Source organism: Delphinapterus leucas, chromosome 20 (assembly GCF_059928025.1).
Source record: "Delphinapterus leucas isolate spDelLeu-1000000601 "Yukka" chromosome 20, BTC_Dleu_Yukka2, whole genome shotgun sequence".
Taxonomy (NCBI): domain Eukaryota; kingdom Metazoa; phylum Chordata; class Mammalia; order Artiodactyla; family Monodontidae; genus Delphinapterus; species Delphinapterus leucas.
Genome location: NC_143148.1, coordinates 2,343,831 through 2,367,804, shown reverse-complemented (window position 1 = coordinate 2,367,804; position 23,974 = coordinate 2,343,831). Strand labels below are relative to the sequence as shown.

The 23,974-nt window shown below is 43.2% G+C and overlaps 2 protein-coding genes across 6 annotated transcripts in view; one reads left to right on the top strand and one right to left on the bottom strand.

The window, feature by feature from the left end:
* Nucleotides 1-23,415, bottom strand: part of LOC111170075 (uncharacterized) — a 52,237-nt gene extending 28,822 nt beyond the window's left edge. The window contains 9 exon segments of the mRNA XM_030761399.2: nt 6,208-6,285; nt 6,594-6,718; nt 7,652-7,797; nt 8,204-8,306; nt 9,398-9,552; nt 12,900-12,912; nt 23,137-23,198; nt 23,201-23,227; nt 23,358-23,415. Coding sequence (XP_030617259.2) covers nt 6,208-6,285; nt 6,594-6,718; nt 7,652-7,797; nt 8,204-8,306; nt 9,398-9,552; nt 12,900-12,912; nt 23,137-23,198; nt 23,201-23,227; nt 23,358-23,415 — 767 coding nt within the window.
* Nucleotides 23,211-23,974, top strand: part of LOC111170086 (uncharacterized) — a 36,222-nt gene continuing 35,458 nt past the window's right edge. For 3 of the 5 annotated variants that reach the window (XR_016390799.1, XM_089901953.1, XM_022564902.3), the window contains exon 1: nt 23,211-23,635. Coding sequence is in view for 2 of the 5 variants with exons in the window: in XM_089901953.1 (XP_089758079.1) it covers nt 23,414-23,635 (222 nt within the window). In the remaining 3 variants the exon portion in view is untranslated. The remainder of the gene's footprint in view (nt 23,636-23,974) is intronic. The other 2 variants (XM_089901955.1, XM_089901954.1) reach the window with 1 other exon arrangement.

Here is a 23,974-nt window from a genome sequence, read left to right as displayed (position 1 = left end):
TCTTCTTTTTTTTAAAATAAAAGTTTCTTTCATTGTGCAGGGAAGTATTTAAATCATCAACATATGGGGCTAGTTAAGAGCCCAGTGGGACGTTTGCATTTTGCTAAGCCTTTAATGTGAATGCAGTTTGTGAGAGAGCAATAACTCAGCATTCCTGAGCACACAAATGCCTCCTTCGATTTATTTTATTTCATTGTATTTTATTTTATTTGTCTACATGTGTGAGCCTGGGTCCGTGAATTTCTGTGGCAGTTGCTACGTGTTACCACTAGGTGGTGATAGAAGACCAGTAATAAAGTGATCTTTTAGTTTTGTCTCCAGCAAGAAATTTATACTCTTGTTTGGGCCCCCGCCCCGCCCCGCCCCGTTAAATCATGAAGCCCCACAAGTTAGACACTTCAACACCATCACCACAGTTTTCCATGTCATCCGATTCTGCCTAACAGTTTTTCTTTAAATAGGTGCACTTTACAAACGGATTTTATTTTTTTATTGATGTATAGTTGATTTACAATGTGTTAATTTCTGCTGTTCAGTGAAGTGATTCAGCTATACACAGATATACATTCTTTTTTTATATTCTTTTCCATTATTGTTTATCACTGGATATTGAATATAATTCCCTGTGCTACACAGTAGGACCTTGTTGTTTATCCATCCTATGTATAATAGCTTACATCTGCTCATCCCATACTCCCACTCCATCCTTCCCCCAACCCCTCCCCCTTGGCAACCACCAGTCTGTTTTCTATGTCCGTGATTCTGTTTCATAGATAGGTTCATTTGTGTCATATTTTAGATTCCACATATGAGTGATATCATGTGGTATTTATCTTTCTCTTTCTGACTTACTTCACTTAGTATGATAATATCTACTTGTATCAAAAACACATTTTAAAAGGTACATCATTTTCAATGGAACACTGCAGCAGGTGCAATAAATACAAGATAACAGCAAAAGAGAGAGAGAGAGAAACAGAGAAAAAGGGAGGGGGAGAGTGAGAGAGCCTCTGCTGTCTCTTATAGGGAAATTAATCCTATCAGAGCCCCACCCTTATAATCTCATTTAACCTTAATTCCCTCCATAAAGGCCTCATCTCCAAATACAGTCACACTGAAAGAGTGCTCATTAAAAAAACCCAAAAAACCCTAAGTACTCCAATGGAAGAGTTGACAATGGATATAAACACAGTTCACAAAAGAACCAAAAAAGGGAGGGGAAGGAATTCCTTGGCTTGTTAAGTGGTTAAGACTCAGCGCTGTCACTGCCATGGGCCCAGGTTCAATCCCTGGTTGGGGAAATAAGTTCCCAGAAGCTGTGCAGTACACCCCTTCCCACAAAAAAGGGAGGGGAGGGGTAGATAAGCATTAAAGAAAGTTTGCATTCACTAGGAGTAAAAAAAATGAAAGTATTCACACCATACACACTTTATCATCATAAACAGGAAGAGTAAAGATGCTGGATGACCTTTTCAGGGCTTCCTGAAACTGTCCTTGTGAAAACAGAGGTGGTGGGCTGTAATGTATTATCATCTTTTTTTGAGGACAACTTGGCAATATCTATTGAGAATCTTCCAGTAAAGCCTACTCTTACCGGCCAAGTTACACTTTTAGCAATTTATATGTTAGAGAGTATGCAAAATACATTAACACACATATCACAGCACTGTTTCTCATGGGTAAAAACATCAGAAACAGTTTATCCATCTTTAAGAAACTGACTCAATAAGTTCTTTTTGTACAAAGTACAAGGGAATGATGTGTATCCACAACTAAGGATAAGGGATAGAAGTATTTGTTGCTATAGAAAGTTTCCCCAATATATTAAGAGGGAGCAAATCCTGTGTTGCTCGAAATCATTCTAGGAAAAAGAGAGAGAGAGAGAGATCTATCTGTAGCTATCTGTCTATCTATCTATCTACAAAAAGCAGTAGTTAGGAAAAGAAGGGAATGGATAAACTCTCTCCGGGAGAGCCTGCAGAGAGGAAATCAGACTACTGCAAAGATGAAGCCCCAGGGATTCACAGTGCTTACAGAGAGGAAGAGACATGCTTGAAATAATCAAGATGGAACAGCCAGATGGAAGGTGGGATGAATTGGGAGATTGGGATTGACATATACACACTAATATGTATAAAATAGATAACTAATAAGAACCTGCTGTATAGTACAGGGAACTCCACTTTGTTGTACAGTAGAAACTAACACAACATTGTAAAACAACTATACCTCAATTAAAAAAAAAAAAGATGGATCAGCCAGAAAGGTCTGAGGACCAGATGAATAAGGACAGGAGCAGTTTAAGAAAGAAGCAGTAGTCAGCCCTATAAAATATAGCAGAAATCCAGTAAACTAAGGGTTGAAAACTTCCCTTAGATTTGGTCAAAGGGAGGAACACTGGTGATGTTTTGGGAGCAGTTTCAGTGGGGAGGTGTTGGTAGAGGTCTGATGGCAGTGGATCGTGGGAGGTGAGGGGGTACAGAAAGAACAGAGGCAATGCTTGCCTGGGAAGGAGAAACGCAAGACAGCAGAATGGGGTGGGAGCAGCCAGGTCTCAGAAAGTGGAGGAGTAGAGAGAATTTTTTGTTGTTGCTTGAGGAGCTGAGACTTAAGGCTGAGGGAAGAGGGGAGGGAGGAAAACAGTCAAAAGGAAGAGGAACTAATCAATGGAGAAAAGTTGTGTTGGGACTTCCCTGGTGGTCCAGTGGTTAAGACTCTGCGCTTGCACTGCAGGGGGCATGGGTTCAATCCCTGATCGGGGAATTAAGATCCTGCAAGCCGCTCAGCACGGCCCCCACTTCCCCCCAAAAAAGTTGTGGAGGCAGAGAAGGTGATGGGATAAAGATGAAGGTGAAGAGAAAATGAAGGAACAAACACATAACCTTTGAATGTTCTGTTGGACATTCATGCAGGTAGATATGACGGGTGGAAATCCTGTTGATAAGTAACTGAAACTGAACCTTATTTTACATATAAACACTGAGCATTTTTCCATGCTTTAATTTATGCTGAAACTCCTAAGAGATATTGATGATCAAGATATGAGGGAACACTGCTTTAGTTGAGATGTTGCCAAGTGGGGGACATCATTTCAAAAATCATAACACCTCCAAGCAATGCCACGCAGGTCATCTGAGTTGCCAATACACACGCTGCATCTGTTGTTGTGTCAAGGTCAATCTACAGCTGAGCAGGTAATTTAGCTACTTGTGTTTGACCTCAAGCAGAATCATGCCAGAACACGTACACAGTGAAGTACACATTCTTTTTTATTATAAACGACTTTGTTTTTATTTTTCCATCAATAGTCAGAACATTATGTTGATGTTTTAATATTATGCATCTAGAAAGGCAGTTTTTTGGGTTTGTTTGTTTTCATTTTGTTTTGTTTTCTTTGCTTGCAGGATCTTAGTTCCCCGACCAGGGATTGTCCCTGGGGTCCCACCAGTGAAAGCACGGAGTCCTAACCACTGGACCGCCAGGGAATTCCCTATAAAGGCAAAATTAAATAGGAGTTTCTCTCAGTATGGTACATGGAGAGGTATAAAATATCTGTTATAAAAAGTGACCCCTGGGTTTGATAAAGTCAAGAACAACTTAGCCAGGAGAAAGAAAATGGTGTCTTTTTAAATAATTAATTAATATTTTGACTGTGCTGGCTCTTAGTTGCGGCATGCGGGCTTCTCTCTAGTTGTGGCGCACGGGGCTCCAGAGCGCATGGGCTCTGTAATTTGCTTCACGCGGCTCAGTAGTTGTAGCACGCAGGCTTAGTTGCCTACGGCGTGTGGGCTCTTAGTTCCCCAACCAGGGATTGAACCAGTGTCCCCTGCATTGCAAAGTGCATTCTTTACCACTGGACCACCAGGGAAATCCCGAACATGGTGACTTTCAAATGAATATTTTGGTAGATGCAGGGGGATATGAGACTGACGTCAATGGAGGGAAAAGGAACTAAGGCATGAAATGTTAATGAATCTGCAAAATTTTATGACAAAAGGAGGGGAAGAGGAGGTATCTAGAAGAATTTTTAAAAATGCATTGAAATAAGGCAGATCTACACATATTAGAGTAAAAAAGAAAAAGAATCTTTGACCATCTTTTTTTTTTTTTGCGGTTCACGGGACTCTCACTGTTGTGGCCTCTCCCGTTGCGGAGCACAGGCTCCGGACGCACAGGCTCAGCGGCCATGGCTCACGGGCCCAGCCGCTTCGCGGCATGTGGGATCTTCCCGGACCGGCACACGAACATTGGCAGGAGGACTCTCAACCACTGTGCCACCAGGGAAGCCCTGTTCATGTATTCTTGAGTGAAATGGTTACTAAAACGCTTTCCAGATCTGCACTGATCAATAGGATAGCCACTAGCCATATGTAGCTAAATAAATTTTAATTAAAAATTAATTGAATTAAAAATTCAGTTCCTGTCACATTAGCACATTTCTAGTGCCCAGAAGTCCATTGTGGCTTGTGGCTACTATATTGTTTTGATTTTTGTTTTTTTGTGGCTACTATATTGGGCATCCTATTTGGCTTCTGGACCCAATTCCAATGTGTGGAGGGGGGGAGGTTCCCCTGACACCACCAAGCAATGCTGGGGACACCAGCTGGGTATCCTACAATTCAACCCAATTCTGACTCTTATCTACTTAGGGATAGTATCATATTCCACAGGTTAGGGGCTCAGTCCTAAGACTCTGTGTTGCTGAACTCAGGTTCTGCTGCTCATCACTCAAGAATCCAATACAGAGAGACAAGTGTTGAGTGAAAACAAAGATAACTTTATTGAGGAAGCCGACCATCCTGGGGAGAAGCTAGACTCATGTTCCAAAAAAACAAATCCCCACTGCTGATCAAGGGCACGAGATTTTAAAGGGGAATTTCAGGAATGCACAGGTCTGGGGAGGGTGGCTGCGTGAAGAGTAGCAGTCGTCTCTGACAATCATCTTGAAATCGGTCACGTGGTAGTCTGATCATCATCTTGATTGTTTTAAGTACAGTTAATCTTCAATTCCAGGGTCAGTTTGTCCCCACTTCCTTGAGGTGAGTTCTCAGAATTGTGTAAGATGGAGAAGCTTATGTTGTGGCTACAGTCTGGTCATCATGTAGTTAACTTCTTGCCTCTGGTGGGGTTTCAGTATCTACAAAACAGCTTAAAGGATATGGCTCAGAATATGATCTATAGCCTTGAGAAGGAACTAAAGATCCTTGACTTTGTTTAATAGCTGAACTATTATTTCATCTTGTTTGACTGTTTTCCTTCATTTCTGCATTTTTCTCATTTCTCTGATTAAATTTATTCTCCAGCTAAAGTTTTTCTACAGACAAAAAGCAGGCAGAGGATATGGGGGTGGGGGGATCTGTCCTGGGAAATCACCATAAGCTCCTGCTCCGTTACAACTCCTCCGACTTCAGACGCCAATCTCAAGTTCAGGTTATTACCTGTACTTCTGACCACCAGGCTATAAATCAGAGTTTCCCACGAACCCCTCTCCTTGGGTCTGATTAATTTGCTACAGTGGCTCACAGAACTCAGGAAACTCACTAGATTACAGATTTGTTACAGAAGATATTAAAGGATATGAGTTAACAGCCAGATGGATACATAGGGCGACGTATGTGAGAAGGGGCTCGAGCTTCCATGCCCTCATCAAGTACATCGCTCTCCTCTCCGCCATGCGTTCACTAACCCAGAAGCTCTGAACCCCATCCTTCTGGGTTTTTATGGAGGCTTCAGTACATCAGCACAGTTGATCAAAGTCACATGATGATTTTTACTTGAATCGGTCATTTATTTGTATGACCATAAAAATGGTGTTAATAAGTTTACTTCCATTGTCCTCGAGATCTGTTGAACTCTAAATCTAGGTTCAGTCACTAGGGCTGTGTGGTACTTTGTATCACCTGCCTCTGAGTCCTGAAGTCTTGTCTACCATCTCCAGAAGATGAAGAAGAAGGTGAAAGTATGTTTGGAAGGGTATGTTGCCAGGAAGAGAACTGATCTGGAGTCCGGGCTGATGACATCAAATACACTGAATTTGTCTCTCTGTTCACCTTGTTCTGGCTCCAGGGAAATAAAACAGTCACTAGGGGGTGCCATTCTGTAAACCTAAAGAGGAAAGGGAAAGAAAAATCGAAGAAGCCAATTTATACATACAGAAAGGGAGGTCAGCTCTTTCCCACCTTTCCAGTCAAATATGGAACCTCCTACCTCTTGGGAAAGCCATGCATTAGCCGGCCCCCGGCAGAACACGCCTGAGGATTCATTCCTCCGTTCACTCGGTCATACCTGCCACAAAAGTTTATGGATTGTCTACTATGTGCCAGGCACTGGGAAAACATCAGTGAACAAAGTTCACATACTAATGGATTGTCTGGGTTCCAGTTCAGAGCTTGAAAAGTGGGCAGTGGAATTCCTTGGGAGGACCACAGATTGGGAAAAGCCTTCAGGGGCTGTGACCAATCAAGCCCCTGACTCTCTGGAGGCACATGTGTGGAAACGTCGTCCACCTCCTGAGAGGAACCTGGAGTTGACCACACCATGTGGAAGGACTGAGCACTCAGGACACTCTGCTTGTGAGCCAGATTGGGAACAACAGGCTGGTACCTTGAATGCTCCCATCTCAGAGATCTTGTCCCTGGTTTTGTCTTTGGGCTGAAGCTTCTTCGGGTTCTCTTTTTTTCTGGATACGGAGTCTAGATCTTCGGTTTTGAAACCAAATCTAAGTGGGTAAAACAGATTTAATGAAAACGATGTCATGCGAGCCTCACCATTGCTCTTCTCATAAGGCAAAGGGGAGGAAGAGGTGGCTTTTTTAGGCCGAATTCCCAAATCATTGACATTCCATATGATGTCTGGGAAAGCCTATCATGTCTCAAGATAAAGCTCAAGATTCTGAATCTTGTACCAAGTCCCTTTATGATCTAGTGATGGGTTTCATATCCTGAAAGTCCCCACGATCCCCTCACTACAAGTATTAGTCTTTCCCTAAAATGCCATGCCTATATTGCAACTCTCTCCTCTGCCTAGAATTCTCTTTCCACTTCTTTTCTTCCTCCCTAAAACACCTATTTTTATTCCATGATGCAGGATAGAGTAATATCTTCTAGGAAGACATTTTTCTTTTTTTCTTTTTTTTTTTTTGTCTGCACCGCATGGCATGAAGGATCTTATTTCCCCGACCAGGGATCAAACCTGCGCCCCTGCAGTGGAAGCACAGACATTTAGCCACTGAACCGCCAGGGAAGTCCCAAGGAAGACATTTTTCTTTCCATAAGATGTCATTAATTGCTACCCCTTGCTTGTGCCCCCCCTCACACACACACACTGCTCATGTTTCACAGCTACTACTTTTGGTTTTCAGAGGTTCCAAGTAGAATAAACACAGGTCTATTGTAGGAGCCCCAAAACCAGACTTTAGAAAAGTCACCTAATAGCACTGAACTTTGACCTCCTTCCTGAAGGCATATATTGATACCACTCTACAGATAAATGATTGATTGTTTTGGAAGAGCTGCACCTATCCAAACCAGAAATCCCATTTTCCCATCTGTCCTGCTTATGATATCTATGAGAATTAATCCCTGTTGGAGAAGTCATTCCGAGATGTCTCGCTATATATGTTCCTACCAATATCAAATTCCTTATCACTTACCTGGACTCTTGACTCTGGAACCCCAATATCTTCAGCAAGTTGCTCTCTGGAATCAACCCCAGGATAAGGGTTTTCCATGAACGCATTCATAAGAGTTTGTAATTGGGAAGAAGTATAGCTGGTACGACATCGTCTGTCTCTCACACCTGGAGGAGGTGAAAGATTGAAGGCAGAGGAACATTTGAGATCAGTTTACATGTTCAAACAAGGAACCCAAACACGTCCCACCATCTAACTTGGAACATGTTGCCTCTCCTTGGGAGGGCCTTGTCCCAGCCTATTCAAGACAGAAGGTCCTAGAGGAGAGGCAATATTTGGCTGAGTTGCTGGACTCCGGTGCAAATCAGGTAAGCCTTAGAAGGTCCCTGGACCTTGTGGGGAAGAATTTCCAGGGGCCATGTTGAGCCCTTTGCTACCAAAGACCCTGAACAGGAGGCCCTGAAGGAGAAAACATTCTTTTCCCACTCAGAGCAGTGGTTGGCTTCACTATAAAAAGGCACTTGGGTACCCAAGAGGCTCTGCTGGGTAGCAGGACTGGAGCAGGCTATTCACCTTGAATGTTCTCTTCAGGGTAAGCTCGGTCTTGTCTTAAGTCTAAGTTCTTCTCAGGTCTTTTCAGGAAATTGTGCCTAGCTCTTCGATTCTGAAACCATATCTACAAGAGGAAAAGAAAATGAGAGAATTAAGCATATTTATGTCATCTCAGCCCCATTGCTGCCTTTCTCCAAAGGGAGTGATTCTGGGAATTCCCTGGCAGTCCAGTGGTTAGAACTTTGTGCTTCCACTGCAGGGGGCAAGGGTTCAATCCTTGGCTGGGGAACTAAGATCCCATATGCCTCGACGTGGCCAAAAAAAAAGGGGGTTGTGAATGATTCTTATGAGCCCTAAGCTCAGGATTACTATTACTGATCCCTGTCACATTCGACTAAGTCTTAGATCAAGGCTTGGCATTTAGCATCTTCATGACCTGGTTCCAACATGACTTACTCTAATAATCTTTTTAAGTTAATAAATAAATGCTGCAATTATTATGTATTTAAGAACCCCCTCCAGCCTAAATCTGCAATGGCACACCAGTCCACTACTCTCTGGTCTATTGTATTTCATTGAAAGGGGAAGGTTAACCCTCACATCACCCACAATTCCTCTGGAATATTACCATGTCATCAGACACTTGCCTATCTATGACCACATTGCTTATAATGACTTACTTGGATTCACACCCTGGAATAAGTGTGCCACCACACCACATACTTCCTCTTTTCTGGAGGTGTACCTACATATTTCTTGCCCACTCCTGGGAGCTCCTTCACCCTCAGTATCCACATTCGTGAAGTGAGATTAAGAGCAACATTCTTGGGAGTTCATTCTGAGTGTCAAGTAGGACATGCCACTCAAAGCCCTTTTCACGGGACTTCCCTGGTAGCACAGTGGTTAGGACTCTGCGCTCCCAATGCAAGGGGCCCAGGTTCAATCCCTGGTCAGGGAACTAGATCCTGCACACATGCTGCAACTAAGTGTTCGCATTCCACAACTAAGGAGCCCGCGAGCCACAATTAAGGAGCCCGCCTGCTGCAACTAAGGAGCCCATGTGCCACAACTAAGACCTGGTGCAACCAAATTAACAAATAATAAATGTCGTTTTAAAAAAAGCCCTTTTCACACCGGCACATGATATGTGCTCACTGAATGGTTCCCCCCTCCCTTTCTATTTCTCGTCTTGGAGATACAGAACTTGTAACTTACCTGGATCCTAGACTCTTCGGTGTTGACTTCCAAAGCAAGTCTTTGTTTGATGGCATAACCCGGGTAAGGTTTTTTGTTGAATGCATCGATGAGGATTTTCAATTGCTCTTCTGTGAATTTGGTGCGGCTGCGTCTACACTTTGTTGCCATGGCCTCTGTGGAAAGATTAGGAGAGAAGCATTAAATAGGCCATTTTATGTATTCCAACTTCAGGTTCGAGCTTGTCTCTCATTTCTTCTTTTCATTTTGAATCCATGAGAACCCAGGAGGAAAGAACTCTCAATTATAAAGCCCTTAAGAACACAAGGGTGATTCTTGAACTTCTTCAGCTGATCTGAATGCCATGACTAGGAAGTCAAGGTCTTCTGTTTTCAAACAACATGAAAAATTGATGTGTTCTGTTCATATGGATCAAGAACAATATGAGTCAAGAAAATGCAGGCGAGGGGCTTCCCTGGTGGCTCCGTGGTTAAGAACCCGCCTGCCACTGCAGGGGACACAGGTTAGATCCCTGGTCCGGGAAGATCCCACATGCCACGGAGTAACTAAGGCCATGTGCCACAACTACTGAGCCTGCGCGCCTAGAGCCCGTGCTCCACAACAAGAGAAGCCACTGCAATGAGAAGCCTGCACACCGCAATGAAGAGTAGCCCCTGCTCACTGCAACTAGAGAAAGACCGCGCACAGCAACGAAGACCCAACGCAGCCAAAAATAAAATAATAAATGAATTAATTAATTTAAATAAATAAATGAATATCATTTAACAAATAAAACATAGTATGGGGAGTTCCCATATATTGCACACCCAGTTTCCCCTATTATTATTATTATTATTTTGCGGTATGCGGGCCTCTCACTGTTGTGGCCTCTCCCGTTGCGGAGCACAGGCTCTGGACGCGCAGGCTCAGTGGCTATGGCTCACGGGCCTAGCCGCTCCGCGGCATGTGGGATCTTCCCGGACCGGGGCACGAACCTGTGTCCCCTGCATTGGCAGGCGGACTCTCAACCACTGCGCCACCAGGGAAGCCCTTCCCCTATTATTAACATCTTATATCAGTACTGTACATTTGTCACAACTAATGAATCAATATTGATACATTATTAGTAACTAAAGTCCACACTTAGAATTGGGATAGCTATAGCCTCCAAAATCAATGTGAAAGTGTAGTGTTGGATACAGAAAATGACTTACTATATGAAGAAAAATTAAGTTGGGTCACACAATATACAGTATATAAAAATAAATGCCAAAAAATTAAATACATATGAAAGCTAAAAATAGAAAGATAATGTACAAGAAAACCTATGTTACACTGAGATAGAAAAAGTTATATACTAAATAAGATACCAAAATGCATAATGGGAAAAATTGCTGGAACTAATGATATCGTAATTGAAACCTTCAGTTCAAAAAGGTAGAAAACCAGATAAAAGCCAGCAGCTTGCAATGATGGGGGTAAGGTGGGGAGATCAGAACCCTTCTTGAGAGCTGGGTGGAATGTAATTTATTTAAGATAATCTGTAGGGCAATCAGGGTATGCTTGTTTAAATTATGTATAGTAAGTAATTGTAACCCTGCAATCCATTTCTTGCCTACATCTGCATGACATTTTTCAGAATGCTGTTTGTAGTAACAGCTGAAGCAACTGAATGCCCATTGCTAGGAGAATGGATAAGTAAAATATGGTATATTCCCGTGATAGAATTTTATGCATAAGACCAAAGTAATGAGGAAAAAATGACAGAGAAATAAGATAGATAGGAAGAGCAAGAAGGCTATAAGTCTGGAGAAGAGAAAACGAAGCAGAAACAGATGAGGTCCTAGACCTCCCAGGCAGGGCAGATTATATAGGACCTCTTCCAACCATGTGCCTTTGACTCTTAGTATGGTGGGAAGTCACCGAGGGGTTTGGAGTAGATAAAAGACTTGATCTGACAGTTTGATAAGATCACACGGGCTACAGGGTTGAGAACAGATTAAATCAGGGCCAGGATGGAAGCAGAGAGATCAATTCTTGCAATAATCCAGTGACGAGGGCTTCCCTCATGGCGCAGTGGTTAAGAATCCGCCTGCCAGTGCAGGGGACACGGGTTCGAGCCCTGGTCTGGGAAGATCCCACATGCCGTGGAACAACTAAGCCCCTGCACCACAACTACTGAGCCTAAGCTCTGGAGCCCACAAGCCACAACTACTGAAGCCCGCGTGCCTAGAGCCTGTGCTCCGGCAACAAGAGAAGCCACCGCGATGAGAAGCCTGTACACGCACCTAAGAGTAGCCCCCACTCGCCGCAACTAGAGAAAGCCCGCGTGCAGCAACAAAGACCCAATGCAGCCGAAAATTAAAAAAATAAAATAAAAAGGTAAATAAAATAAATAGATTTATTAAAAAAATAATCCAGTGACGATGGTGGAAACAGTCCAAGAAATAGTCAGAAGATCCCTAAAATATTTCGTTAAAGCCAACAGAATTTTCAGCCTGATTAGATATAGGTTATGAGAGGAAGACAAGGTCAAGGATGTTTCCTAGGGTTTTGGCATGAACAATTGACATTTCTTGTGCAAGGAAAACAGTAGGAGGAAGAGTTTGGGTCTGAACATCGGGAGTTCAGTTTGGGACATGTTGAGTTTGAGATGCCTGTTACAGACGAGTAAGCAGTTATGTAGACAAAGCTGGAAGTTCGGGAGAAAAGCTCAGTCTGGAGAGAGAAATCAGGAAGCTACTTTGATTCCAAAGACATTCTGGTCTCAGGACTTTTTGATGCCTCCCTTAGTTTCTTTTAGTGTGTTTCTCTCCTTTTTCTTCTTCCCATCTATTTTTTCCTCCCATCTCCCTCCCCTAAACAATAATTTGTATTGTTTAGTTCTTACATGCCTGCATCTTTCTGAAATTCCCAATGCTCAGATGCACAGAAAACAGCATATTTTCATATTACATGAAAGAAACTGATTTTCCCTTACCCTAGCACAGTTATTTGAAAGTTTGAAAAATGGGACCCCCACAACTTCTAACAAGCCCATTATGTTTTTAGCCCAACCCACCGCCCCAAACCAAGGAAACCACAACTGCAATCTGATGTGTGAGGAACTTACTGTATGGAGAATTGTCTTCAGCCATCTTGGAAGGGAGCTCCGAAGCCTGGTTCCACCAAAAGAGAGATAAACAGCCTTGGCGAGGCTGGCTTTATATGATGAGCTGGAATGGCCCCTCCCACTTACTTAGGCATACACCCACTTAATCTAGGAAGGACTAGATAGGGTTTTCTTTTCTTCCCTTGATAGAGAGTTAATCATTTATACCAACCTCTACACCTGAACAAGCACACTTTTGAGTACTATTGCATTTACACGCCTTGTTTTTCCAATGTTTATTATATACATACATATTCTTTTTGAAATTGCTTTTTCATGGTCTTCACTTTTTTTTTTTTTTTTTTGTGGTACGCGGGCCTCTCACTGTTGGGGCCTCTCCCGTTGCGGAGCACAGGCTCCGGACGCGCAGGCTCAGCGGCCATGGCTCACGGGCCCAGCCGCCCTGCGGCATGTGGGATCTTCCCGGACCGGGGCACGAACCCGTGTCCACTGCATCGGCAGGCGGACTGTCAACCACTGCGCCATCAGGAAAGCCCTTCACTTATCTTTTGAAGTGGTAGCCTTTTCTTATTAAATTAATAACTGGTACCAGGATTAGGGTGAGGCAAGTGAGGGTCTCATTTCCAGGGAGCAATGTTTAAGGGAGGTGCTAAAAATTCTGTGATCAAGGTAGATAATACTTGTGGCACTAATGAACCTATCTACAAAACAGAAACTCACAGACATAGAGAACAGACTTGTGGTTGCCAAGGGGGGGGGTGGGGGAGGGATGGACTGAGAGTTTGGGGTTGGTAGACGCAAACTATTACGTTTAGAATGGATAAACAAGGTCCTAATGTGTAGCACAGGGAACTATACTGAGTAGCCTGTGTTAAACCATCATGGAAAAGAACGTAAAGAAAAGAATGTATTTATGTGTAAAACTGAGTCACTTTGTTGTTCAGCAGAGATTGGCAAAACCTTGTAAGTCAACTCTACTTCAATTAAAAAAACTAATTACAAAAAAATAAAATCAATTGTATGAAAAGAAAAACAGGAAAAGAAAAAAGCAAAAAAATATAAATAATATTTGAATGCAATACTTAAAAAAATTAATTGCAAAAAGCCCATGTTTACAAAATATAAAAATTATAAATAAAAACAGGATCCTATCCTGCACTGGCAGGAATTATGCATGTGAGGGCATACGTGCAATTGCTTTCCTTTGCAATCTTCTCAAGGTCACTGATCAGTCCTGAGGGAAGTTGACAAGATTGTTCAATTGTTTATAGCTGTCTTCCACAGCACTGCAGAATAAAAGAGAAATTTTAATTTATTACCCATATAAGCTTGTGTGATTCAGGAGACGTCAAAGTGTCAGGTGACACTACCAAGGAGGCCCAATACTTTAAGCAGCACCTTTGTTCCACAAGGGCGATGATGCACTTAAGAGATGAAAACATGACCATGGAAACTAATGTAAAGAAGCTGATGAGAAATCCCTGGCGGTCCAGTGGTTAGAACTCTGCGCTTTCACTGCCAGGGCCTGGGTTTGATCCCTGGTCAGGGAACTAAGATCCTCAGCAAGCCTCAGCGCTGTGGCCAAGGAAAAAAAACAAAAACTGAGTCCCTTATAGAGCCACCTAAGCCATCTAGTAAATAGAGAAAACCACTTAGAGAGCTAAAGCAATCTCCTGGAGTGGTGTAAGCTAATAACTGCTTCTAGGCATGAGCCTCTGCCATGAATATTTTCTCATAAATTTCCTCTTAACTAACTGTCGTTTACAAGTATGCAGCATTGAGGACCCACTCAGGCACAAACCCCTCCTCAAGATGCCTCCATAAGAATGTAAGCCAATTCCTCATAATAAATCCCTTTCTATCTATATATCTTTTCTGTTTGTTCTGTTTCTCTGAAGACCCCGGATTAACACAGATTTGGGAACCAAGAGTGGTTCTACAGGAAGAGAATTTAAGGATGAGTTTTCTGAATTGGTTCTTGGGTTTCTAGAATTGGCTCTCTAATCACATTAGATTTAAAGATGATGATGGCTCTCTTTCTAGTAGTAAAGAGAGCACTGAGAGTAAATACATGGTGTGGGGTGTTTATAGACATACACAAAGTATCTCTGAGGGGATTCAGGATAGACGAGAACAGTATACTGGCCCTAGATAGTTAAGGTGTATATCAAAGGAATAATTTCAAGAAGCCCAGACTCCTGTGTCTTCCCATATGTAAAAATGCGCTAAGTTCATTAACTTGAGATGTCTGGTATTTTAAAAAAATTATTTACTTATTTATTTCTTTGGCTGTATCGGGTGTTAGTTGCAGCACTCAGGCTCTTCTCTAGTTGTGGTGAGGGCTCCAGAGCGTGCAGGCTTCATTGCTCCGCGGCATGTGGGATCTTCCCGAACCAGGGCTTGAACCCGTGTCCCCTGCACTGGCAGGCAGATTCTTAACCACTGCACCACCAGGGAAGCCCTCTCTAGTATTCTTTAATTAACAGTAATCTTTTGAGGTTCAACTACCTGGATTTTTGTTTTGTTTTGTCTTTCGCAAAAAATTCTACATATCCTGTCTCCTCAGTTACCTCTCAGAACAGTATCTCAGCGCTGAGAGGCTGTATCCCTGACATAAGTCCTCAGTAAATTCTCAGAATAAAATACAATTCCCAACTTTTTAAAAAAATTTAATTTTATTTATTTTTTTATACAGCATGTTCTTATTAGTCATCCATTTTATACACATCAGTGTATACATGTCAATCCCAATCGCTCAATTCATCACACCACCCCCTCACCCCCTGCCGCTTTCCCCCTTTGGTGTCCATACTTTTGTTCTCTACATCTGTGTTTCAATTTCTGCCCTGCAAACCGGTTCATCTGTACCATTTTTCTAGGTTCCACATATGTGCATTAATATACGATATTTGTTTTTCTCTTTCTGACTTACTTCATTTGGTATGACAGTCTCTAGATCCATCCACATCTCTACAAATGACCCAATTTCATTCCTTTTTATGGCTGAGTAATCTTCCATTGTATATATGTACCACATCTTCTTTATCCATCAGTCTGTCGCTGGGCATTTAGGTTGCTTCCATGACCTGGCTATTGTAAATAGTGCTGCAATGAACATTGGGGTGCATGTGTCTTTTTGCAATTCCCAACTTTTAAGTTGTACTTTTTTCTTTCAGTCGACAGTTTTGACTACCAATGAAGTGACCCACAGCAGACATCTTTCCTGGTTCTCAGGTCTCCCCTTCTTGACTGATGAAGCTAAGTTTTGTTGGGGTGTGTTAAACTCCACTCTGGAGTAGATTATCCTTGAAGCTTAGTTTCAAAAAGAGGTACCTGGGTTATCCTAAGTTGAAAGACTGGGAAGATTTTTGCTCAGTGTAGATATTGAGTGGGTTATCCTAAGTTGAAAGGCTGGGATGATTTTGTTCAGTTTAGACACTGAATAGGTTATCTTAAGTTGAAAGGCTGGGAAGAATTTGCTGGAAAGTCTCCCTAACCTAAAATCTAATTCATCATCTCTTTAAGGGTTTATCAAGGAAAAATACAAATCTTAAAAGTCTTTTCCACAAATAATAAGGCCATAGTCATCTGAGCAAGCAAATTTAACTTATTCCAACTGTTATTTATAAGCTAGTAAGTTTACATTGTAATACCTGATTCATAGCTAAGTGTTAAAGTGAAGCTATGAGAACTCTAATTTTGCCTGTTTGTATGTCTGTGTACACATCATACATTTGATATGTCTCTACCTCTGTATAATGTTACCAAAATTTAATTTTTAAAAAAGCTGTATTTAATTGACTTAATGGTAAATGCTTACAAATTCAATATTTCTAAATGTAAAAGAAACTGGCCAGAATAAATTTCAGGTTTGTGTGATCTAGGAAATATTCAATATTAAATTAATACCTGGTATTAAAGCTAACTTAAGCTTGTTGGTTTAATCAATATAGATGTCTTACTTTTATTGTACCTAGGTTAACTAAAGGTCAATAAGCTTGTGTTATTTCTGTTGCAGTTTGTCAGCAAGAAAAGTTAACTTGGTACGGTGATACTTTCACAAGTTATAAAATAAAGGTAAGTGAGATAAGAGTTTTCAGGTGATCTTTTTAGGAATAATTATGCTTTGGGTATGTCTATCTAAAATAGTTTCTCCAGATTTTTGGTAGCTTGAGTTTTGATGTTAAGTTAAATGATGGGATTTCAATGAATATCCAGGTCATTTCAAATAAGATAAAATACTGGAACGTTAATTGCTAAACAGGTGTAAATTTACCTATTTTTGTCTCCTTACATGAGGGAAACTAAAGATGTTTGAATTTATTAGACATGTCTTGTACCACATTGAGGAAAGAAATTATGCTATGAGAAGATATATTTTCCTAGAGGTTATGGAATAGTCCAATCAAGAAATGCCCCTCAATCAATTCCAAGACTTGAGCCAGTTTGTAAGCTCAGAACATCTTAGATGAAGGGGAGGGAGGGTCCCCTTGAGGAAGAACCACAGTACATCACAGAAAATTTATATTGTTACTCTTTCTCCTGGTCTTCTCCAAAGCGACCTTTTACTAGGGTAAATGTCCATTATGGAAAAGGATAGAATCAGACCTTTTAAGGACTACTGGACTCTGGCTCTGAACTGACACTAATTCCAGGAGACCCAAAATGTCCCTAATCTACTAGTTATGGAGTTCAGGTGATCCATGGAGTATTATCTCAGTTCCATCTTATAGTGGGATCCAGTGGATCCTCAAACATATCCTGTGGTTATTCCCACAGTTCCAGAATGCATAATTAGAATAGACGTACATAGCAGATGGCAGAATTCCTACATTCCTGACCTGTGGAGTAAGGGCTTTTATGGTGGGAAAGGCCAAGTGGAAGCTATTAGGACTACCTCTACCTAGGAAACTAATTAAAAGACATACTACTTTCCTGGAGAGATTTCAGAGAGTGCCATCATGAAGGACTTGAAAGATACAGGGGTGGTGATTCCCACCACATCCCTATTCAGCTATCCTATCTAGCCTGTGAAGAAGACAGATGGATCTTGGAAAATGTCAGTGGATTAGCATAAGCTTCACCAGGTGGTGACTCCAACTGCACCTGCTGTACCAGATATGGTTTCATTGCTTGAATAAATGTACGCATCCCCTATATGTGGAATCTAAAAAACAAAACAAGGGACTTCCCTGGTGGCACAGTGGTTGGGAATCTGCCTGCCAATGCAGAGGACACGGGTTCAAGCCCTGGTCTGGGAAGATCCCACATGCCGTGGAGCAAGGAAGCCTGTGAACCACAACTACTGAACCTGTGCTCTAGATAGAGCCCGTGAGCCACAACTACTGAAGCCCGCACGCCTACAGCCCGTGCTCTGCAACAAGAGAAGCCACCGCAATGAGAAGCCCACGCACCACAATGAAGAGTGGTCCTTGCTCTCTGCAACTAGAGAAAGCCCACACGCAGCAATAAAGACTCAACGAGCCATAAATAAATAAATAAATAAATAAATAAATAAATTTATTTTTTAAAAAAACAACCAAGTGAACAAACATAACTAAACAGAAACAAAGTCATAGATACAGAGAACAAACACTTGGTTGCCAGAACATAGAGGGGTGGGGTGGGGGAAACGAGTGAAATAGGTGAGGGAGGTTAGGAGGTATAAACTTCCAGTTACAAAATAAATGAGTCATATCATTTTGAGTTTTTTTTAAATTTATTTTTGGCTGTGTTGGGTCTTCGTTGCTGTGCGCGGGCTTTCTCTAGTTGCGGCGAGCAGGGGCTAGTCTTCGTTGTGGTGCGTGTGCTTCTCATTGTGGTGGCTTTTCTTGTTGGGAGCACGGACTCTAGGTGCGTGGGCTTCAGTAGTTGTGGCACGTGGGCTCAGTAGTTGTGGCTCGCAGGCTCTAGAGTGCAGGCTTAGTAGTTGTGGCGCACGGGCCTAGTTGCTCCACGGCATGTGGGATCTTCCCGTACCAGGGCTCGAACCCGTGTCCCCTGCATTGGCAGGTGGATTCTCAACCACTGCGCCACCACGGATGTCCCATCATTTTGGTTTTGTGCCATAAGCACAAAAAATTTTTTTTTCAGTTCAAAAACTCAATTGCAGTGCTTAAAATTATACACATAATTTTTCAAGATTGTGAACCAGTGTTCCACTGTACCTTACTGAAACGTCTATAGTGTGTCTGCTTTGTACTAGACATTGTTTTAAATTTTTGGTATACAGTAGTGAACAAAACAAAGAGCCTTGACCTCGCGAACATCAAGAGAGGGAGACAGAAAATAAACAATAATTATAATAAACAAGCAAAGGATATATCAGAAGTTAATCGGTGCTATGACAAAGAAAATGATAAGGAAGAGAACAGTAAGGTGGACGTGGGTGCCAGAATTGGGGGTATCGGTTTGCAATTTTTATTAGGATAATCAGGGAAGAGCTTATGGAGAAGGTGATACATGACCAAAGTCAATAAGAAGGTGAAAGTGTGAGCCACGTGGAGATGGGAGGGGACAGGGACTGTCCTGGCACAGGATTTAAAGCAAGTGTGTATCCAGCCAGTGCATGGAGCAGGAAACTAATGTGGAGTAAAGCAGAAAGGTGTAAAAGACTGTGAGGACTTTGACTTTGACTCTGGGACGATGAGGCCATTGCAGTTGGATTTTGTATAGAAGACATACTCCAAATCTATGTGTGTATTACTTTTCTACTGCTATGTAAAAGCTATCATAAATGTATGGCTTAAAACAACACACACCAATTATTTCACATTTTTAGTGGATTAGGAGTTTGGTCATGGCTTAACTGAGTTGCCTGCCTCAAGATGTTACAAAGTTGTGCTCAAGTCGTCAGTCAGGACTGAAGTCTCAACAGAGACTCTACTGAGGAAAAAGATGCTTCAAAACTCATTCAGGTTATTGCTAGAATTTATCTTCTTGTGGTTGTAGGACCGAAGGCTTTAGTTTCTTGTTGTCTGTCGATGAAGGTCACCCTCAGCTTCTAAAAACTGCCTGCAGTTCCTTACTATGTGAGCCTGCCATCATGGTTGCTTGCTTCATCAAGACTGCAAGGGATAGAGAGAATCCAGCAAGATGGGCCTTACCCTGTACACATAATCATGCATAACCTATCACCTTTGGTATATTCTATATGTCTAGAAGCAAGTTACAGGTCTGGCCCACAATCAAGGAGAGAGGTCATACAAAGGCTAGAACACCAATAGGCAGCAATTATGAGGCCCACACTGGTCATCCTAGAGTCTATCTTCCACACGTTTTTAAGAGGCTCACTCAGGTTACTGCAAGAACAGACTGTAGTGGAGTGAGAAGGTGGAGAAAACTCCCACCTCACTTCGCTCTGCCACACCCCACCATACTTTTTGTTTGTAAATGATCTCAAAATTACAGGGGAATTTTAAGAAAAGCACAAAGAGACTCTGTATACCCTTAAAATAGATTTATCAACTAACATTTTGTCACATTTGCTTTATCGTTCTCATTCTCTTTCTCCTTCCCATTATCCATCAATTTATATTTTTCTGAACCTTTTGAGAGCTTTACACTTAATGTCTCTTTCTTCCTAAATATTTGTTTGTATTTTCTGAGAAGAAAGACATTATCTTACACAACCAGAAGAAATTTCCAATATTGGAGAATTTAGCTTTAAATCAATAGATACATATGATTCACATTACATTCATCATATGTAATCCACCATATGTAATAGGATCCATCATAACAATGGATCAATACTGGATTTGATCTGATTGGGCAGAAGCATGTCTTCATCTGGAGATTAAGTCTGGTTTTAGGTAGTATGTATGGGTGCCAAGTTGACAAGGAGTGGAATGTGATGGCTTGTCTTATGTGTAAACTGGACTAGGCTATACTACTCAGTTATTGGATCAAACACTAATCTAGGGTGTTGCTGTGAAGGTATTTTGTAGATGTGCTCAACATCTACAATCAGTTGACTTTAAGCAAAGGATTCTATTTTGATTAAGTGGTTGGGCCTTATCCAATTAGTTGAAAGGCCTTAAGAGGAAAAGTAAGGTTTCCCTGAGGAAAAAATTCAGCCTCAAGACTGCAGCATTAGTTCTGGCTACAGAGTTTCCAGCCTGTCCTCTACCCTATGGATTTTGGACTTGCCAGGCCCCACAACTGCATAAGTCAATTCCTTGAAATAAATCTCATATATATATAATGTATTTTATTTATATATTGCATGTACATATATATACACACATAAATGTTTATAAATATGTAAATTCCACTAGTTCTCTGCAGAACTGACTCATATCACACACTCTTCATTCCTTTGACGTAATTAACATCTTGTCACTATACTTCTCTCTCATCTTAAAAAAAATTAAATCCCTTAAGGGCATTTTCTGCACTCTCTGATTCCATTTCTCAATGTGTATGCACACTGAAATCATGAAAAGTGCGTTTTACGGGCTTCCCTCGCGGCACAGTGGTTGAGAGTCCGCCTGCCGATGCAGGGGACACGGGTTCGTGCCCCGGTCCGGGAGGATCCCACATGCCGCGGAGCGGCTGGGCCCGTGAGCCATGGCCGCTGGGCCTGCGCGTCCGGAGCCTGTGCTCCGCAACGGGAGAGGCCACAACAGTGAGAGGCCCGCGTACCACAAAAAAAAAAAAAAAAAAAGTGCGTTTTACTCTTTCAGCTCCACAGTTATGAAAAAAAATCATCAATGGGGACTTCTAAAATTCCCTAATATATCTCTGGGTGGACATTAGAAGCTCTGACATGAGTCTGTTGGTTTCCTGTCATCAGCCACTTAGTGAAGTCAGGCTGGTCCAGTGTTCATGCTCTGATCATTTTCTTCTCCAGACTACACTCATTCCCTTGACAGTCTCATCTAGTCATGACTTGAAATAACAGTGTAAACTAACAACTCTCAAATTTATATATCCAAGCTTGAACTCTCTCCTAATGTTCAGTCATAGGTTGAAATGATTAAGTGACACATACTTTGTAGTCTCATAAACATTTCAAATTGACCATGCTTAAAACTGGAGTCTTGAGTTTCCCTCCAAGTCCCCTCCACATGTGGCTTCCCCATCCCAGGGGATGGAAAATCCATTCCTCAGGTGATCTAGGCCAACTACATATGAAGGAGGCTCTGGACCAAAGAAGACTCAGGAGGGTGCAGTAGACAAGTGTGCTGTGTATCAAGATGGGACTTCTGGTTTCCTCCTCAGGAGAATTTTTAAGCTACCTTTTTTTTTTTTAAAAGACTTTTAAAAATATTTATTTATTTATTTTATTTTGTCTGCGCCAGGTCTTAGTTGCAGCATGTGGACTCTTAGTTGCAGCACGCATGTAAGATCTAGTTCCCTGACCAGGGACTGAACCCAGGCCCCCTGCATTGGGGGGCATTGGGGGGCAAAGGCATTGGGAGCACGGAGTCTTACCCACTGGGTAAGTGGGCCCAGTCTTACTCACTGGACCACCAGGGAAGCTACTTTATAAAAATCTGTTCCCCTAGAATGCTACCAAACCAAACTCGGGTTCATTCACTCCATGCATAGCAAAGCCAATCTATTGACACTGGGTTGTGGTGAAGGAAAGTATAGCATTTATTGCAGGGTGCCAAGCAAGGAGAACAGGCAGTTCATGCTCAAAAAGATCTGAACACCCTAATGGCTTCAGGAAAGGGTTTTTAAAGACTGTTAGGGGAGAGGGTCCTAGGATGCAAGATCAGCTCATGGACAATTTTCTGATCGGTTGGTGGTGAGGTAGCAGGGTGGTGTTTCAGGAATCTCACCATCAGTCTTCTGATTCCAACCAGCCTTGCTTCTGATGTGTTTGAGGTCAGCAGTTTCCACCTGGTGGGAGTCTGGGTTCTATAAAAACAACTTAAGAACATGCATCAGAGATTGTTAACTGTTTTCCTTAAGGAGAACTATGGTCTTTTGACCCCATCCCAAAGGTTGACTTATTGCTTTAGTTATTATCCCCTTCCCTCCTTGAATGCCTCTTCTTTGTTCCCATTGCTGCCCCTTAAATAATTAACTGTTTGAGCCCACTCTTTGGAACTGAGGGAGGCCTAGTCCGCTAAAGCTTTTTCCACAGACAAGAAGTAGGGGACGCAGAGAGGCTTGCGGGGGAGGGGTGGGAGGAGGCTCCACAGGGCCCTGCTAGGTTTCAAGAAGAGGCTCTTGGGGATTCCCTGGCAGTCCAGTGGTTAGGACTCCGTGCTTTCACTTCTGTGGATCCCGGTTGGGTCCCTCTTTGGGGACCTAAAAAAAAGAAGAGGATCTGGGAAGGCCTAAGGAGGGGAAGGGGGAAAAATCACTATGCGGGCTGCGAGCCTAGTCACAGCCCTACAGGCTTTGCACCGCCCTGGGCGACTGTCCCAGCATTCCAAGCCTCAATTTCCCCGAGGCACAGCATGGACGCTCTCGCCCCCACTGCCTAGTCCTCTCCACTTGAACCCACTGTTAAGAAACAAGTCTGGGCCGGCGCTCAGCTCCTCCTGTGGCTCTTAGGTGGAGGAAGACCCTCCCCTTACCCCTCCCTCCGCCCCACTCCCTCTCCTCCCTCCGCCCCACTCCCTCCCCCCAGTTAAAGCGCTCCTCACTTCTGCGGATCTAGGGGAGACTACATTACCCAGAGGTGTGCATTGTGCGTCTGAGGAGGTCGCTGGCCAATGACGGCCAGTCGTAGAGGCGTTTCCTGCGGCGCACGTACGTGGGCGGGACTTCCGGTTTCTCTCAGAGGGCGCCATTTGCCTCAGCCTTTCGCTTCTGGCTGGCTTTTAGGTTCCGAGAGCTGGCCTGCGTGGCTACTAGGGCATTTCGTGGGGACTGAGCAGGAAAGGGGGATGGGACTTCCTTTCGTGCCTTGGAACGGGCCGTGATTCCCTAAACGGCCGTGTGCACTGGTCGCCCGCCGGGCCATGGCCTGTCCGGGCCCTCAGCACCCGCCCTTCGTCCCCGCAGTTCCCGAGGGCGGCGCCAGGTCTGGTGCGCCTTTCTCTCGGAGAGCGGCTGTCAGCCGAGGTCGCCCGGCCAAGGCGGGGCGGAGGCGAGGAGCAGCAGGCCGCCCGGTGCTCGCCTCTCCCAGCGTGGCTGGAACGCAGGGCCCCATCATGGCGGCGGCGCCGACCCACAAGACACAGGTGAGTGGACGCTGGTTGCGGAGCTGCTTCTCTCCGAGGGCGGAGACGGTTCCGGAAGGGAGGCATCCCCTGGGTTTGTCTTCGCGGTCGTGTGGTCTGGCGTGTGGAGCTGCTTTACTACTTAATTTATCTTTGGTCCTAAAAGCTGTTGGGCCTCTGACACATGCTCAGTAAGTTGTGGGAAAAATGAAGTATCCTTCAGGGGTTTCCATCATAGTAAATCCCGAACTCCGCCATGTGCTGCAGGGATGTACCCTGCCCCCACCCCGCCCCCGCCTTTCTCCAACCGGTGGCCTTGGGAAATGGAGGGAGAGATAAGCGCATGGACAAAGCCAAGGT